Raw genomic sequence first — 17730 nt, forward strand, 5'->3', positions numbered from 1 at the left:
CATTGCACTGCATGATAAATGCACAAATTTCCTGCTAATTTCAGAAACCTGCACTATTGCCAAAACTGGTAACAGATTCAATCGTCTTAAAACTGCAACAAAACATAAAAGCTTCTCAGTCCAAAGCTGCTTGAACTCATTACTGTACACCAACTGTAATAGCGCTGGAATTAAGTTGTGGCTCTTTTTCCACAGTAATTTGTTCCTGCTCTCTCCAGGGATTCCCTTCGTAGGGGGAGAAATGAAAATTGCCTGCAAAGAACTATACAATTTGTAAGATTTGTAATACCTCACAAGACCTGACAACTATTCTTAATTTACTTGTCAAAAATAGATTCAATTAAAGAGCGATTGGAACACATTTCCAGGATTGTCCTTTGCGCTGTGTGGAGTAAGCATGGGACTGCAAGGGCCTGCCTGTTTTGCGCCACTTCAGTGCAATGGACCACCCAAAGCTATTTCTGAATAATCTCATTAAAAATTGGGGAAGCTTTAGCCTTTCCATTGGTGAAGCGGTTAGATTGACTTGCAAGTCAATCATCCTGCAACATCTAATAAAAGTAATTGTGTCTTTATTTCATTCCAAAGCGCTAGAGAAATTGCTATTTTATGTCCACCACCCCCGCAGGACTTCACAAATGAAACCGATTGTGAGGCTTTCCATAACGGTGAACAATGTTGCAGGGCCGAGCTTCTCTCTTCTGTAAGAAGATGGATGGAATCTTGTGTAGGGTAAATGAGGAATATCTGAAACTAAATCGCCTGCTTTCCGCCTTGGCTGAAGTTGAAAATTCCAGCAGCTGTAAATGGTTTTCTCCTCGCTTACAAAGAAGCAAACACTAGGTGGAGCAGCTCACCACTGATCAAACTTTGGTGGGACGGGAGGAAGTGGTGGAGGGAATGGGAAAGCTGAGATCAGTCACAACTCCCCTTTTCTGCAGTGAGGTCATGGAAGGGCTGAGGTCTAAATAAAAGGCACTACGCCAGGGCTGGAGAACCCAAGTTAAAGTGGCGGGGAAAATCAGATTAATACATTCGACAATCGACAAGCATCATTACAGAAAAGATTAACCCTTCAGTAAAGTCAGACTGTGTGGTGTTTTGGGGAAAAATACGCTTTCTGGTTTGTGCTGCTTCTTGAACTTCTGATGCTGCTGAACAGTTCTGGCTTGTACTAGTTATATTCTGCAATGGCACCAAAACCCTCTGTTGTCATTTCACGATAAGGAAGGATCTGAGGGGGACATCTTTCACACACAGGATGGTTGGTGTCTGGAATAGGCTGCCAGAGGAGGTGGTGGAGGCAGGAACAGTAACAACACTTGAGGGGCATACGGACAGGCACTTGAATGAGCAGGGCATAGAGGGATATGGAATTAATGCAGGGAAGTGGGATTACTATAGATGGGCATGATGGTCAGCAGAGACGTGGTGGGCCAAAGGGCCTGTTTCTATGCTGTACAACTCCATGACTTCTAATTGGCTGTTTCTCATACGTGTGAGTCATGAATGAGAGCCTTGCAGGTTATCTGATGACCTAGTGTGTTACTGCTCTGTGGGTCCAGCACTTACCAAAGCCCACATACAACTCAGTGTATTGCTGAGTATTGGATCTGGGACAGAAGCACTGGCAGGTGCTTTCTTTAAATCCACACCTTAGCCCAAGGCTGTTGTCACCAACCCTGCCTGTGTTACTGCGCTGGCTCGAGCTTATCTAACTTGACACAGACCAGAACTGAAACCTGAGCCCTTTTGATTTATATAGCACTGTGCCACTCCTGAACATATATTGAGTAGTATACCCAGCAAGCCACCAGGGTTATAAATCATTTGTATACACATTGAAGAGACCTGGTGCCACCCTTTGTTTAGTCACCAGCAGTATGATCACACACTGGACTATTCAGTGCATTTGCTGAACAATCATTGAGGATATAGAATTCTGCAGACATTAATACTTGGGACATTCTTTGCTCCCAATCTACACACATAACCTGGATAATGAAACCAATTGTAAGCTTGTCAAGTTTACAGATGTCGCCAAAATTTTTGTAATTTGGATTGAAAGTACAGGTGATCATTTGTAAAGGTATTTCCATAGAATTTGAATGACAGAGCACTGAAGGTTAGTTAGCTCATTGTGTCTGTGAAAGAGCTTTCTAATACTTCTACCCCTGCTCTTTAACTTCACAACCTTCCAAATGTTTTGGCTTCAAGTATTTATCAGATCCATTTTGAAATTTGTTATTGAATGCTCGTCTTGCCTTTAAACAGTTCTCAAATATCACTCGCCTCTGCCAATGGAAGCAGGCTTTTATTTACTCTATTAAAACGCCTTGTGATTTTGCACTCAAGATTTCCCCTCAACCTTCTTGATTCCAAGAACACTGGTATTGTAAAGCCACATCATTGTCGCGGTAGATTCTTCCTTCATTGCCGAAGTAATAAGAGGGGTATATAGCCAGAACCAAGCAGGACAAGTCTCCTGTGCTGTATTTGACCTTTATAATGTACTAATTCAGTCTGAGCAGCCATACAACAAAATGTAAAGTGCCTTCCTTGGAAAGGTATAAAGACATGAGTAATAATCTGATGTAAAGGGCCTAAGCTATGAGAAAAGATTAGAGAACTTCCAGTTCTGCTGGGAAATAGTTAAGAAGAAAATTTGTATATGAAATATTAAATAGTCTAGATAAGTTAAATCCAGAATATTACCAAAAAGTTACACCAGTATGATGAAAAGGTATCAATTCAGTTGGTGAAAATTAAATTTTGAACAGATATTAGGGGGATTTTTTCTTGAACTGGAAGGGTGAAAGATACTGATATCACACTGGAGGCAAGGAGCCATGTCAGCCTTAGCTCAGAAGCAGTCCCATATTGAGCTTTGAATTTATGATTTGGATTGACTAATCTGTACCCGGCTGAAAGAATGCAGCAAGGCTACGAAGAAAAGCTGTGTGTTCTCCCAGCATCCTAGCCTCAATATTACTTTGCTTCTTATATTAATAGATGTTCTGTGTACATTGCTGGCACACCCACCATTTATTGCCTGTGCCTAATTGCTCTTGAAGTTCTCTCACAATTTAAACACCAGTAACCCCAGTTGTTCAAGAGGCGGACTTTGCAAAGGTGTCTGGGCTTAAGAGCAGCTTTGCTGCATCTGGACTCAGTGCTTTGTCACATCTGAATCCCTTGCTGACGCTGGTGTTGGTGATCCAACCAGTTTTATTCTTATTTGAGTTTCATTGTGGTGGTTTTGATATCTGCTGGGCCCTTTCAAAGGGGAATTAAGAGTCAATCTCGTGCCTGCCATTTCTCAGTCCAAGGGCCTGTATTGCACCCATTGCCTGTTCAACCTTGCTGTTGATAGGAGATGCCTGATTAGAATATGCCACATTTAAAAATGTTGCAATATATTGACGAGTTACAGAAATGAAAGTAAAAACTACTTAGCACCCCAAAAGAAACAAATAATGTGCAAGTCATAGAATTTCTCTACTCCAGTCACTCTGTTTAACCTTCTCCCTCTCAATTTAGTGTTTAAGTCTGAATCTTACCATGAATTCTGCTGACAAGAGAGCACTGTTACTGCTTACGGAACTGACCTCCACCTTCTAGAACTGAACACTAGCTGACAGATTTTCATAACACTGGATCATGACCACTGACCATCAGACATTGTTTACATCAGTTCTGATGCAAGATTATCGACCTGAAGCAGTAACTGTTTCCTTTATCGACAAATGCTGCCCAATCTATAAAGTATGTTAATTTAAATTTGTTAATTTACGTTTGTCTTCGTCATGTAATGTTCTGTGCTGCTGCTGCAAAAAGCTAATTTTCATGGTATTTATACCCTATGAATGGATGCCCATGACAACAGTAAACTTGAACTTGATCTAGATCTGCTAGATATTTAGAAACATAGAAAACCTACAGCACAATTCAGGCCCTTCGGCCCACAAAGCTGTGCGGAGCATGTCCCTACCTTAGAAATTACTAGGCTTACCCATAGCTATCTATTTTTCTAAGCTCCATGTACCTATCCAAAAGTCTCTTAAAAGACCCTATCGTATCCGCCTCCACTACTGTTGCCGGCAGCCCATTCCACACACTCACCACTCTCTGAGTAAAAAAACTTACCCCTGACATCTCCTCTATACCTACACCCCAGCACCTTAAACCTATGTCCTCTTGTGGCAACCATTTCAGCCCTGGGAAAAAGCCTCTGACTTTCTACACGATCAATGACTCTTATCATCTTATACACCACCATCAGGTCCCCCCCTCATCCTCCGTCACTCCAAGGAGAAAAGTCTGAGTTCACTCAACTTGTTTTTATAAGGCATGCTCCCCAATCCAGGCAGCATCCTTGTAAATCTCCTCTGCACCCTTTCTATGGCTTCCACATCCTTCCTGTAGTGAGGTGACCAGAACTGAGCACAGTACTCCAAGTGGGGTCTGATCAGGGTCCTATATAGCTGCAACATTTCCTGATTTTATTCCACACTTCCAACATCCATAGTATTTTGGTTTTCAATGTAAAGTCAAGTGTCATCATAATAAAAAATTCTCATCCCTGTTATGATGTCCTTAAATAAAGGTTCCAGTTGATGTTAAGGGGAAGCAAAACTATTAAAGATACCATGATATAATTCTCAATTTTATCTTTCTCAACAGTTCCTTAAATACTTAATATTACATGATATTTCCCAAGCCGTGATATGCTATGAATATATACCGGAATTTTATTATTTTTCCACTGATCTATTTGAACTTTTGCTTTCAGATATAGTTTCAAAATCAGTTACCAGTCCAGGCTTAGAACTAGGATCACAAGTTGCCATGAAATGTAAATAGAGCAGCTAAAGGGAAATGAGATTTTCATACAAGATGTGTATTCCATGCTCAATGTCAACGTCAAGTTAGACATTAAAGAACTGAGCAACAAACAATCTGATGGAGGAACTCAGCCGGTCGAGCAGCATCTGTGAGAGAGAAGGAATTGTCAACATTCCAGATCCAAACCCTGCATCAGGACCAGCAGGTCTCCAGCAGATTGTTTGTTGCTCCAGATTCCAGCATCTTTGGTCTCTCGTGTCTTCATTAAAGAGCTGAGAATTGGCCATTGTATTGATTAATATTGAGAAGTACAATTTAGGACACAAGGTACAGAAAGCCACCAAGGTTTCTGTTTATTATTCGTTTGCAGAACGTGGGGGCATTTCTGGCAGTGCCAACATTTATTGACCATCCCTAATTGCTCTTAATGGCGTAATCAGCCATTTTGGTTAGAATCAACCACATTGAATTGGGCCCAGAGTGCTTCAAAGTTATAAACAGGCTAGGCAGTTTTCATTCCCTAAGGAAATTAGGGAAGGGTTCATAAAACAGTTATTATTACTGATGCTAGCATCTTATTTCAGATTTATTTAATTGACTACATTTAAATTTTCTACCTGCTATGGTGGTAACTAGATCTTCAGTCCTGACTTCTGCTGCTAGCCCAGTAAGCATCAGCACCATGCTGCCACTCTCCAATTATTAAAACCCTCTGTTTTCTGAAGAGTAGAAGGGAATTTCAGTGCCAAGACAGAAAAGGACATAAATTTCACTTTGAAAGCTTGTAGACTGTAGGAAGAAATAAAGATCTTGGGATGAAGTAGCAGCTGGAACTGTACCACTGGGTTCAATGGAGGAGATAGAAAATAAACTGATGTTCCCTTGCGGGTCATTATACAGCAATGGTGGGTGAATATTGGATTAGCCCTTTTAAAATTCTTACATTCTGCTGACATTGAGCAAGTAGTGTCCACACACAACCAATGTCTACTTGAATGAGAGATTGCTTTTGTATAGTGCCTTTAATATAGTAAAATACAGCAGTGACTATGTCTCCAAAGTACTTTATTACAGTTAAGGTATTTTGGGATATCCTGAAGAGGATATTAAAGATATTTCAGAATTATATCAGTTCTCACTTTCTTGCTTCATTTTTTCTTTTGATAGTTTGCTCATTTGTCTCAAGGTGCTTTGAGTGAGCAGAATCAGACAAGATTTGACACTGAGCCCCTGAGATATTACGTCAATGACCAAAAGCTTGGTCAAAGAACCTCGTCTTAAGAAATATCTTAAACCATGAGAGAGGGGTTAGCGATAAGCATAAAAAATGCTGGAAATACTCAGCGAGGCAGTCAGCACCGTGGAGAGAAGCATAGTTACTGTTTCATATTGATTCAGAATTACCTCCTGCCTGAGCAAGGACCTGGACCCACTGTAATTTGCTTACCGCTGCCACAGATCTACAGCAGGTGCAATCTCACTGGCTCTCCACTTGGCTTTGGAGCACCTAGACAACAGCAAACCATAAGTCAGGCTGCTGTTTATCGATTACAGCTTGGCGTTCAACACCATCATCCCCTCAGTACTAATCAACAAGCTTCAAAACCTCGGCCTCTGTACTTCCCTCTGCAACTGGATCCTCGACTTCCTTATCAGGAGACCACAGTCAGTGCCGATCGGTAATAACTTCTCCTCCTCATTGACAGTCAACACAGGCGCACCTCAAGGATGTGTGCTTAGCCCACTGCTCTACTCTCTCTACACTCATGACTGTGTGGCCAGGCACAGCTCAAACGCCATCTATAAATTTACTGATGACACCACTGTTGTTGGTAGAATCTCAGATGGCGACGAGGAGGCGTACAGGAGTGAGATAGATCAGCTGGTTGAGTGGTGTTGCAACAACAACCTTGCGTTCACCATCAACAGACCAAGGAATTGATTGTGGACTTCAGGAAGGGGAAGTCAGGAGAACACACATCAGTGTTCATTTAAGGATCAGTAGTGGAAAGACTGAGCAGCTTCAAGTTCCTGGGCTTCGACATTTCAGATTGTCTATCCTGGGCCCAACACATTGATGTAATCATGAAGAAGGCACGCCAGTGGCTCTACTTCATTAGGGGTTTGAGGAGATTTGGTTTGTCACCAATGACTCTTGCAAATTTCTACAGGAGAGCATTCTGACTGGTTGCATTACAGCCTGGTATGGAGGCTCCAATGTGCAGGATTGAAAGAGGCTGCAGAGGGTTGTAGACTCAGCCAGCTCCATCACGGGCACAACCCTCCCCACCGTTGAGGACATCTTCAAGAGACGATGCCTCAAGAAGGCAGCATCCACCATTAAGGACCCTCACAATCGGGGACATGCCCTCCTCATGTTACTACCATCGAGGAGGAGGTACAGGAGCCTGAAGACCCACACTCAATGCTTCAGGAACAGCTTCTTCCCCCACCCCCGCCATCAGATTTCCGAACGGTCCATGAACCCATGAACACTACATCGTTATTCCTCTTTTGCACTATTTATTTGTTTTTGTAACTTATAGTAATTTTTATGTCTTGATGTCTTGCACTGTACTGCAAGAACAACAAATTTCACGACATATGTCAATGATAATAAACCTGATTCTGATTCTGATGACCTTGCAACAAACTAGAAAAGATTAGAGAGAAAGCAAGTTTTAAGACGCAGGGAGCTGGGGACAAAGAACGAAGAGGATGCTCCTGATATGGTTGAAGGCATGGTAGAGTAAGAGAATAAAGAGATGATGGGGATAAGCAAAAGTGTGGAGTAATGAGAGAAGTGAAAGAACAAAAGTTACGTCCAGAAGGAGCATAAATGATAGTTGCAGAATTATTCTTTGAATTTTTGGGAGATTGAAAGATAAGATGCTGTTCCTTAAGCTTATTTTGAGCTTCACTGGAACAGTGTAGAAGGCTGAGGACAGAGAGATCAGAATAGGAGTCAGGGACAGAATTAAAGTCTCGGAAACTCAGGGACATGTTTGCAGACTGAGCAGAGATGTTCTGCAAAGCAGTCATCCATTCTAATGAAGGGGACATTGAATCATAAGCAACAAATTCAGTGTATTAAATTGAAAGAAGTTCAAGGAAACAACTGTTTCACCTGGAAAGAGTGTTCTAGAGTCATAGAGTTATACAGCACAGAAACAGGCCCTTCGGCCCAAATCTTCCATGCCAACCGAGTTAGCTACCTGAGCGAGTCTTGTTTGCCTGTGTTTGGCCCAGATCCAACTAAACCTTTCCTGTCCCTGTCCAAATGTCTTTTAAATGTTGTATTTGTACCTGCCTCCACAGTTACTTTCAACATGGCACAACCTTCCTTGCACTAAAATACAGGGGCATAAGTATTAAGATAAGATAAGGTATCTTTATTCGTCACATTTACATTGAAACACACAGTGACATACATCTTTTTGCATAGTGTTCTGGGGGCAGCCCGCAAGTGTCGCCACGCTTCTGGCGCCAACATAGCACGCCCACAACTTCCTAACCCGTATGTCTTTGGAATGTGGGGGGAGACCGGAGCACCCGGAGGAAACCCACGCAGATACGGGGAGAATGCACAAACTCCTTACAGACAGCAGCGGGAATTGAATCCGGGTCACTGGCGCTGTGATAGCATTATGCTAACCGCTACACTACCATGCCTGCAATTAAACCAAGAGGCTAGAGTCTGAGAAATGTAAAATTCTTGGTTGAGCGAGAGTTTTACAGAGTTTGCAGCAAATTCAGGAGGACATTCCAGAATCAGAATCAGGTTTATTATCACTGACGTATATGACATGAAATGTGTTGTTTTATGGCAGCAGAACAGTGCAAAGACATAAAATTACTATAATTTACAAAATAAATAAATAGTGTAAAAAAAAGAATGAGGTGGTGTTCATGGTTTCATGGACTGTTCAGAAACTTGATTGTGGAGGGGAAGAGGCTGTTCCTGAATCATTGATGTTGAGTCTTCAGGCTGCTGTACCTCCTCCCCGATGGTAGCAACGAGAAGAGGCCATGTCCCGGATGGTGAGGGTTCTTGTGATGGATGCCGCCTTCTTGAGGCACCGCCTCTTAAAGATGTCCTTGATGGTGGGGAGGGTTGTGCCCGTGATGGAGCTGGCTGAGTCTACAACCCTCTGCAGCCTCTTGCGCTCCTGCACATTGGAGCCTCCGTACCAGGCTGTGATGCAACCAGTCAGAATGCTCTCCACCATACATCTGTAGAAGTTTGCAAGAGTCTTTGGTGACGTACCAAATCTCCTCAAACTCCTAACGAAGTAGAGCCGCTGGCATGCCTTCTTCGTGATTGCATGTGCAAAGTGCCATCACTGGCCAGAGTCTGGAGTGGGTAAGGGGGAGAGAACGACTTGGATCGAACAGGTTTTGAACATTTAGGAAAACGACTTGTGTTACACTGCCATTTGTTACAATTTCATGATGTAGCTGCTGTTTCTGCTGTGATGATGAAGTTAATAGAATAATCAAAATCTATTTTCCATCACTCACTCGGACTGTTCTGTGTGCACCTCCCCCTCTATTTGTCCCATACTGTATACACCACCGCCTTTCAATTAAACAAAATCACTTTCACAGCAGCAATTAAAGCTATGACGGGCGGCTTCCGCAGCGTGTAATATCTATATCACGATCAGCCGTGACATTTATCTTAGCAAAGATCGCTTGATTATAGCAAAACCCCACAAACCAGTATTAGCAGGTTCTAAACAAACAATGCATTTCAGCAGTTTAAATAGCATTACCTAAGTAACCTCAAATAATGTTAGCCGATATCTTCATGTCTGATTTTTCCTTTTTTAAAGTGTACTTCAGGTTTTGGAACCCCAGGAGGTTTCTTTCCTTGGGTGATGAAGTGCTTATCCCAGTTTAGAAGATGGCCACTTCATCATCTGACAAAGGAAGTCTCTCAGAAGCTTGAGAGTTCTGTACTATTCGCTGAGGATCAAGTTATGATTTATCGATGGCCCGATAATCAGTTTAAAAAAATAGGAAGCAGCGGTGGTGTTGATTATCATGGTGCTTTAAAAAAAACACTGCTGTTATTTTAGTGGTGTTGAAGCTTCTTTGTCTGAAGTTACCCCCAGATACTCCTTCCCGTCATCGTGTTGTGCTTGAATGGAAGCTTTGCTGGTCTTCTTTTGAAGTGTTGCCTGAATAAATTAACTTGACATCCCATGTCTGAAATGTCCTTTTTAAATTTAAGTTTTAGCACCTGCCTGCTCTCACACTCCACCACCTTATTTGCTGTTTCAGAGTTGTTCAATTATATTGTTGTCTTTCAGTTTCCTTTTCTGTCTTTGCTCCAACAAAAGCTTTGCAGTACGCCCTCAATTCAAAGTCAGGAGGTTCTGGGTTCAATCTCCACTCGAGACTAGATCACAAAGTTGCATAACTGTGGGAGTGCAAGGTTATGAGAAGTGTTACCTTTCAGATGAATTGTGAGACAAAGGCTCTGTCATCTGGGCAAAAAAGATCCCATTGCACTATTTTGGAACATAGAACATTACAGCACAGGAACAGGCCCTTCGGCCCACCATGTCTGTGCCAACCATGATTTCGATCTAACCTAAACTAATTGTACCTGCCCATAGGTGGTCCATTCCCTGCCTGTTCATAAGACCATAAGACATAGTAGCAGAATTAGGCCATTCGGCCCATCGTGCCTGCTCCCCCATTCAATCATGGCTGATTTATTTTTCCATCTCAACCCCATTCTCCTGCCTTCTCCCTGTAACCTTTGACGCCCTTACTAATCAAGAACCTATCAACCTCCGCTTTAAATGTACCCAACGACTTGGCCTCCACAGCCGTCTGTGGCAATGAATTCCACAGATTCACACACACGTACCTACTCACATCAATACAGAAACAGTTTGAGAGTTAGTTACCTGATACGTTGAACTTCATCTCGAGCTGAATAAGCACTTATTAATACATAAACGCACTTTAACAGATATGAATATGTGGTGTTGATATGTTTTTAGTTTTGTTTTAGAGATGTTTTTATAGACTATTTTAGATATTTATCACTGTTCTTTTTGTTGCACTGATATGAGCTGGTTAGAAACAGTATTTCGTTTTTTTGTGTACGTAAATACTCAGAGAAATGACAATAAAGCAAATCTTGAAATCTTGATTCACCACCCTCTGGCTAAAGAAATTCCTCCTCATCTCTGTTCTAAAGGAACGTTCTTTTATTCTGAGGCTGTGCCCTCTGGTCCTAGACTCTCCCTCTTCATGTGCCTGTCTAAATGCCTCTTAATCGTTGCTGTCATACTTGCTTCCATCGCCTCCCCTGGCAGCCCGTTCCAGGCACCCACCCTCTCTGTGTAAAAAACTTATCTCACAAATCTCTTTTAAACTTTCCCCTTCAGCTTAAAGCTATGCCCTCTAGTATTTGACATTTCCACCCTGGGAAAAAACTCTCTATCTGCACTATCTATGCCTCTCATAATTTTATAAACTTCTGTCAGGTCTCCCCTTAGCCTCCGGCGCTCCAGAGAAAACAACACAAGTTTATCCAACCTCTCCCTATACTAATACACTCCAATCCAGGCAGCATCCTGTTGAACCTCTCCTGCACAAACTCCAAGCCCTCCACATTTTGATGTAGAGCAGGACAGTTACCTTGACCAGAGAAATCTTTTGACCAACATGACTGTAAAGCACTTTAGATTGACCTGAGGTTGTGAAATTCAAGTCTTTCTTAACAGTGCACATGGTAAAGACTGGGTGAATTGATGCTGAATGCAAATCTTGTAAGCCGTGTAATGTTAGTATGGGTACAATGAATGGCAACATATGAACATCTTGTATATTTTCAAATTTTATGAATAAAATTCATAGGTCAAGTGGACAGTCAGAGACTTTTTCCCAGGGCGAAGATGGCTAAGAGATAAGATAAGATTTCTTTATTAGTCACATATACATTGAAACACAGTGAAATGCATCTTTTGCATAGAGTGTTCTGGGGGCAGCCTGCAAGTGTCGCCATGCTTCTGGCGCCAACATAGCATGCCCGCAACTTCCTAACCCGTACGTCTTTGGAATGTGGGAGGAAACCGGAGCACCCGGAGGAAACCCTCGCAGACACGGGGGGAGAATGTGCAAACTCCTTACAGACAGCGGCTGGAATTGAACCCGGGTCGCTTGCGCTGTAATAGCATTACACTAACCGCTACACTACCACGCCTGCCCTACACGAAGGGGCATAATTTTAAGGTGATTGGAGGAAGGTATAGGGGGGATGTCAGAGGTAAGTTTTTTTTACACAGAGAGTGGTGGGTGCGTGGAACGCACTGCCGGTGGAGGTGGTGGAGGCAGATACATTAGGGACATTTGATAGGCACATGAATGATAGAAAAATGGAGGGCTATGTGGGAGGGAAGGGTTAGATAGATCTTAGAGCAGGATAAAATGTCGGCACAACATTGTGGGCTGAAGGGCCTGTACTCTGCTGTAATGTTCTATGTTGAAACATATTTTTGGAAACATGTGAAAACTGTGTTCTGGTGGCTGCTTTCCAAAGCTAACCTTAATTAGAAGTGGAGTTACTCAGTGGAATGAATTACACTGTGATCTCAAAGGCACCAGAGTGGCGATATGGCCTAATCTCATCTTGACTCTCAAACCTGAAGATTGTTTCCCTGCTGTCCATCCCTGATCACAGCATTTTGAACAATTGTTTTTGGCTTCTAATTTTTGACCTTTCCACCACTCAACCCTCAATCCTTCTCAAAAACGTTTCTAAATTCTGAGTTGTTCCTCAAGTGAAGAAGGTCACAGAGTCACAGGAAACAGGCCCTTGGGCCCAAATCGACCTAGTTGCCTACATGAGCCAGCTTTCATTTGCCTGCATTTGGCCCATGTTTCTCTAAACTTTTTCTAACCACATAATTGCCTAAGTGTCATTTAAACATTGTACTTGTACCTGCTTTCACCACCTTGTCTGATAGCTCATTCCAAATACCCATCACCCAAAACTTACCTCTCAGGTCTCCTCTAAATCTTTCCCCTCTCACCTTTAACCTATGCCCTCTACTTTTAGACACCCCCCCCCAACTATCAGAAAAAGACTGTGATCATCCACCTTATCTATGTCCCAGATGATTTTATAAACCTCTGTAAGGTCACCCCTCAGCCTCCTATGCTCCAGGGAAAAAGAGCCACAGCCTATCTACTTATAACTCGACCCCTCCAGTCCTGGAAACGTCCTTGTGAATCTTTTCTGTGCCCTTTCATGCTTAATGACATCTTTCCTGTAGCTAGGTGACCAAACTGCACAGCGTACTCCAAGTGTTGTCTCACCAAGGTCCTCTTTACATCAGCTGATAGCCTCCCCTTGGATCACTACTCATTGCAAACAGAGAGGAGACTGAGAAACTGAGCTATAATTAAACAACCTCAGGTGCAGCAAAAAAATTATCTTTGGTAATAAAGCAACCTCTTGTCTTCATTAGCTGAGAGTCACAGGTTTCTATAAATGTTCTTCACACTTAGTTTGATTGTGTCCTTTACGGAGTTCCTTGGCTAAAACATCAGGTGAGATGGCACTTATAGCTAAGCAGCAAACTCCATTCTGATTTTCAAACATAGAACATAGAACAATTACAGCACAATTCAGGCCCTTCGGCCGAACATGTCCCTACCCTAGAAATTACTAGGCTTACCCATAGCCCTCTATTTTACTCAGCTCCATATACCTATCTAACAGTCTCTTGAAAGACTCTATCATATCAGCCTCCACCACTGTTTCCGGCAGCCTATTTGTAGTGACCCAAAGTTTCATGAGAACAAGCAGTATGCAATGTCTGGGTTTTTCTTTGACTAGATTTATATCTTGGTCAGCCTCATTATGTTAATATCTTCACAGCAGATGTCTGAGGATAATGTATGTCAGTGAAATATTGATCGATATTATATTTCCAAATAAAACTTGAAGTACTACCTATTGGTACAGTATATATAAAAAAATAACCAGTGCATTAATTTTCTTTCAGAATGCAGAGTACTACAGACTTGCATCAGCACAGTTTAATGAAGCAGCTACAACAGCAGACACCCGTGTCAAGTAAGTATCCCGAGTATGAGCTGCTTGTACCTGCAGCAACTGCAATGCGTTCTTGTGTCAGGTAAGGATGAGAGTGGAAATACTGCACTGTGTCAAAGGTAAGAGATTGATGGTTTTGTGGTCTGCAGCCTGCTGGGGGCGATTAGTTGGCTTGGAGTTTTTCACACAGCTGCCTTTGGGTTTGTTGATGTTGCCTGAATGTTATAAAAATTTAACTGACAGGCACGTTGTGGGGGGGGGGGGGGGGGGGAGAATGAGGAAGGATGACCATCGCTGCCTTGGCTGGTACTTTGTTATCCTTCTGCAATTGCAGCAGCTTGTGGTCACTCTGCCTTGCTTTGGTAAGGTGGCCACGGACTGCTGTAATTACAGAGAGGACGTGATTGCTCTGGAGAAGGTCCAGAGGAGACTCGCCAGAATGTGAAGCACCTCACTCTCACACTTAAGAAGCATCTAGACATGCACTTCAATCGGCAAGGTGTAGAAGGCAGCAGACCAAATGCTGGCAAGTGGGACTGGTACAGAAATGTATGTGGTGGGTTGAAGGACCTGTTTCTGTGACTCTATACAGTTTGCTCAGAGACTGCAGACGCTGGAATCTGGAGCAACAAACAACCTGCCAGAGGAACTCAGCGGGTTGAACCGCATCTGTGAAGGGGTGGGAGGAATTGTCGACATTTCGGGTCGAAACCCTGCATCAGGACTGTCTGTCGCATTGAACGGTTTGCTCAAGTACTTCAGAGGGCAACTGACATTCAAGCAGCTCATGTTGGCAGAAAGCAAGTACAGAATGGGACACACACACTGAGAGGCGATCACGCTCGAGAAACAGTAACCTCAAAGTAGCTGTTCTCAGCTGGCCATGGATGCCGTTAGATAAACAGCTGAAACAACTTTGAGCTGGAGAGAGGAAATGTATCAGGCAGTGCAATGTCAGACCAGAGTCATACACGGGTCCAACTGAGAAAATGTCACATTCCTTCCCCTCAAACCAGGTGAATTTTTAAACAACAGTCCAACAACCTCAACACCTGTTTTACTGATGCAAGATTTTTTTTTAATTTCCCGTATTACAAAGAAATGAATTTGAATTCTCAAGCTGTACTGGGGGGAATTTGAACCCATATTCTTTGAGTCATTAATCTAGTCACAAAACTATTAGGTCACTATATCCTGGACAGATTGTTTAAAAAGTTTGATACTGACCTGGTCCAGTGGCTTAACAGAGAAAAGCAGTGGCATGATGCAGACTGTGAAGGTTTCAGGCTGGAACTTCAGTCATTGCTTAAAGAAGCTGAGGCAGCTGAGGGAATTGTACAAATGGAAGAACCACTTTGTTCTGCAGAGAAATATGGGGAGAAATTTGGAGACACAAGAGACTGCAGGCGCTGGAATCTGGAGCAACAAGCAATCTGCTGGAGGAACTCTGTGGGTCAAACAGCACCCGTAGTGGGATGGGGGGGGGGGGGGAGGAATTGGTATTAATTTATTATTGTCACTTGTACTGAGGTACAGTGAAAAACTTGCATACTGATCATTCAGGTCAATTCATTACACAGTGCAGTTACATTGGGTTAGTACAGAGTGCATTGAGTTAGTACAGAGTGCATTGATGTAGTATAGGTAAAAACAATAACAGTACAGAGTAAAGTGTCACAGCTACAGAGAAAGTGCAGTGCCATAAGGTGCAAGGTCACAACAAGGTAGATCTTAAGGTCAGAGTCCGTCTTATCGTATAAGGGAACCGTTCAATAGTCTTATCACAGTGGGGTAGAAGCTGTCCTTGAGCCTGGTGGTACGTGCCCTCAGGCTCCTGTATCTTCTACTTGATGGAAGAGGAGAGAAGAGAGAATGACCCAGGTCAGTGGGGTCTTTGATTATGCTGGCTGCTTCACCAAGACAGCGAGAGGTAAAGACAGAGTCCAAGGAGGGGAGGCTGGTGTCCGTGATGCACTGGGCTGTGTCCACAACTCTCTGCAGTTTCTTGCGTTCTTGGGCAAAACAGTTGCCGTACCAAGCCGTGATACATCCAGATAGGATGCTTTCTATGGTGCATTGATAAAAATTGGTGAGAGTCGAAGGGGACAAACCGAATTTCTTTAGCCTCCTGAGGAAGTAGAGGCGCTGGTGAGCTTTCTTGGCTGTGGCATCTTTATGATTTGACCAGGACAGGCTGTTGGTGATGTTCACCCCAGGAGCTTGAAGCTCTCAACCCTCTCGACCTCAGCACCATTGATGTAGACAGGCGCATGTACACTGCCCCCTTTCCTGAAGTCAATGACCAGCTCTTTAGTTTTGTTGACATTGAGGGAAAGGTTGTTGTCATGACACCATTCCACTAAGCTCTAACTAAGCTCTCTATGGGTCAAAACCCTAAATGACGATGGATGAAGGGTTTTGACCCGAAAGGCCGACAGTTCCTAACCCGCCACAGATGTTGTTCGACCTGCTGAGTTCCTCCAGCAGATTGCTTGTTGCTAGGGAGATATTTGATGGTTGATCCAGAGAGTGATGAGAATATTAAACCCACTATCATAAAACAAAAATCGAGGTTAACATCATAGATGATAGAAGAGGAAGCTAGACAAACATGAGGCGGGAGAGAAAGGAAGAGAGGGAAATATTGACTGAGCTGGGCTGTGAGGATACCTTTCTGGAGGCTATGCCCTGGCACAGAGTGAATATCCTATTTCTATGCTATAAGTCCCATGTCCTTCTAACTTGAAATTAAATGCCTCAATAATCATGTTCATGAGCTGCCTCTGGTAGTTGAATATTAACCTGATGAAACTCAGCTATGTAAGTCAGTCCACAACATTTTAAACATTTACTTAGCTGCACTGAGTTTTAAACATAGTCTGTAAAAGCACTTCATTTCAGCCTTTGTTGTCTATTTTTTGTGTGCAGGCTTATGTTCAATAAAACATTCCGTTTGTGCTGTATTCCATAAATGAAGTATGTGCAAAGCAGATGGAAATTTAAAACATTTACATTTTCTAAATCTTGATGAAAGAAGAGCCAGCTTTCTAAATAACTTTATAGTCCTTATGGTTGTGAAAGGACCCGTCAGTAGATGCAGTGCTGGGCAATAATAGATGTTGCTTTTCTACTCCTCGAACACCTGTGTCTCCCACTACACCTTCCCTAACTTGTCTGCCAGCTAACTACCATCTTCCGTTCGAGTCAGGATGTCGATTCTCTCATCCCTTGATCACTACCCTCTTTGTTTTCAGTTGCTTCCCCATATCCAATTCTGGTGAGCTGGTCTCACTGGAGATCTCATCTTGTCTTTTATCTTTTCAGAAGGTCTCACTGTTTTTTTTCCAGTTCATTTTACCCTACCCATTTACTACTTGAAATTTCAGTCCATAAAACCAAAAGACACAGGAGCAGAATTAGGCCATTCGGCCCATCGAGTCTGCTCTGCCTTTTGATCACGGCTGATTTATTTTTCCCTCTCAACCCTGCCTTCTTCTTGTAACATAGAACATAGAACACTACAGCACAGTACAGGCCCTTTGGCCCACAGTGTTGTGCCAACATTTTACCCTGCTCTAAGATCTATCTCACCCTTCCCTCCCACATAGCCCTCCATTTCTTTATCATTCATGTGTCTATCTAAGAGACTCTTAAATGTCCCTAATTTATCTGCCCCCACAACTTCTGCCAGCAGTGTGGTCCACGCACCCACTACTCTCTGTGTAAAAAACTTACCCCATCTCCTCTATATCTACTCCCCAGCACCTTAAAACTATGTCCTCTTTTGGCCACCAATTCATCCC

At 42.9% G+C, this 17730-nt stretch overlaps 1 protein-coding gene across 1 annotated transcript in view; it reads left to right on the plus strand.

The window, feature by feature from the left end:
• LOC127571668 (MICOS complex subunit mic25-like) overlaps positions 1-17730 on the plus strand; it is a 508671-nt gene that overhangs the window by 256191 nt on the left and 234750 nt on the right. The window contains exon 6 of the mRNA XM_052018256.1: positions 13878-13948. Coding sequence (XP_051874216.1) covers positions 13878-13948 — 71 coding nt within the window. The remainder of the gene's footprint in view (positions 1-13877; positions 13949-17730) is intronic.

The sequence above is a fragment of the Pristis pectinata genome, chromosome 6 (genome assembly GCF_009764475.1).
Source record: "Pristis pectinata isolate sPriPec2 chromosome 6, sPriPec2.1.pri, whole genome shotgun sequence".
Classification (NCBI taxonomy): domain Eukaryota; kingdom Metazoa; phylum Chordata; class Chondrichthyes; order Rhinopristiformes; family Pristidae; genus Pristis; species Pristis pectinata.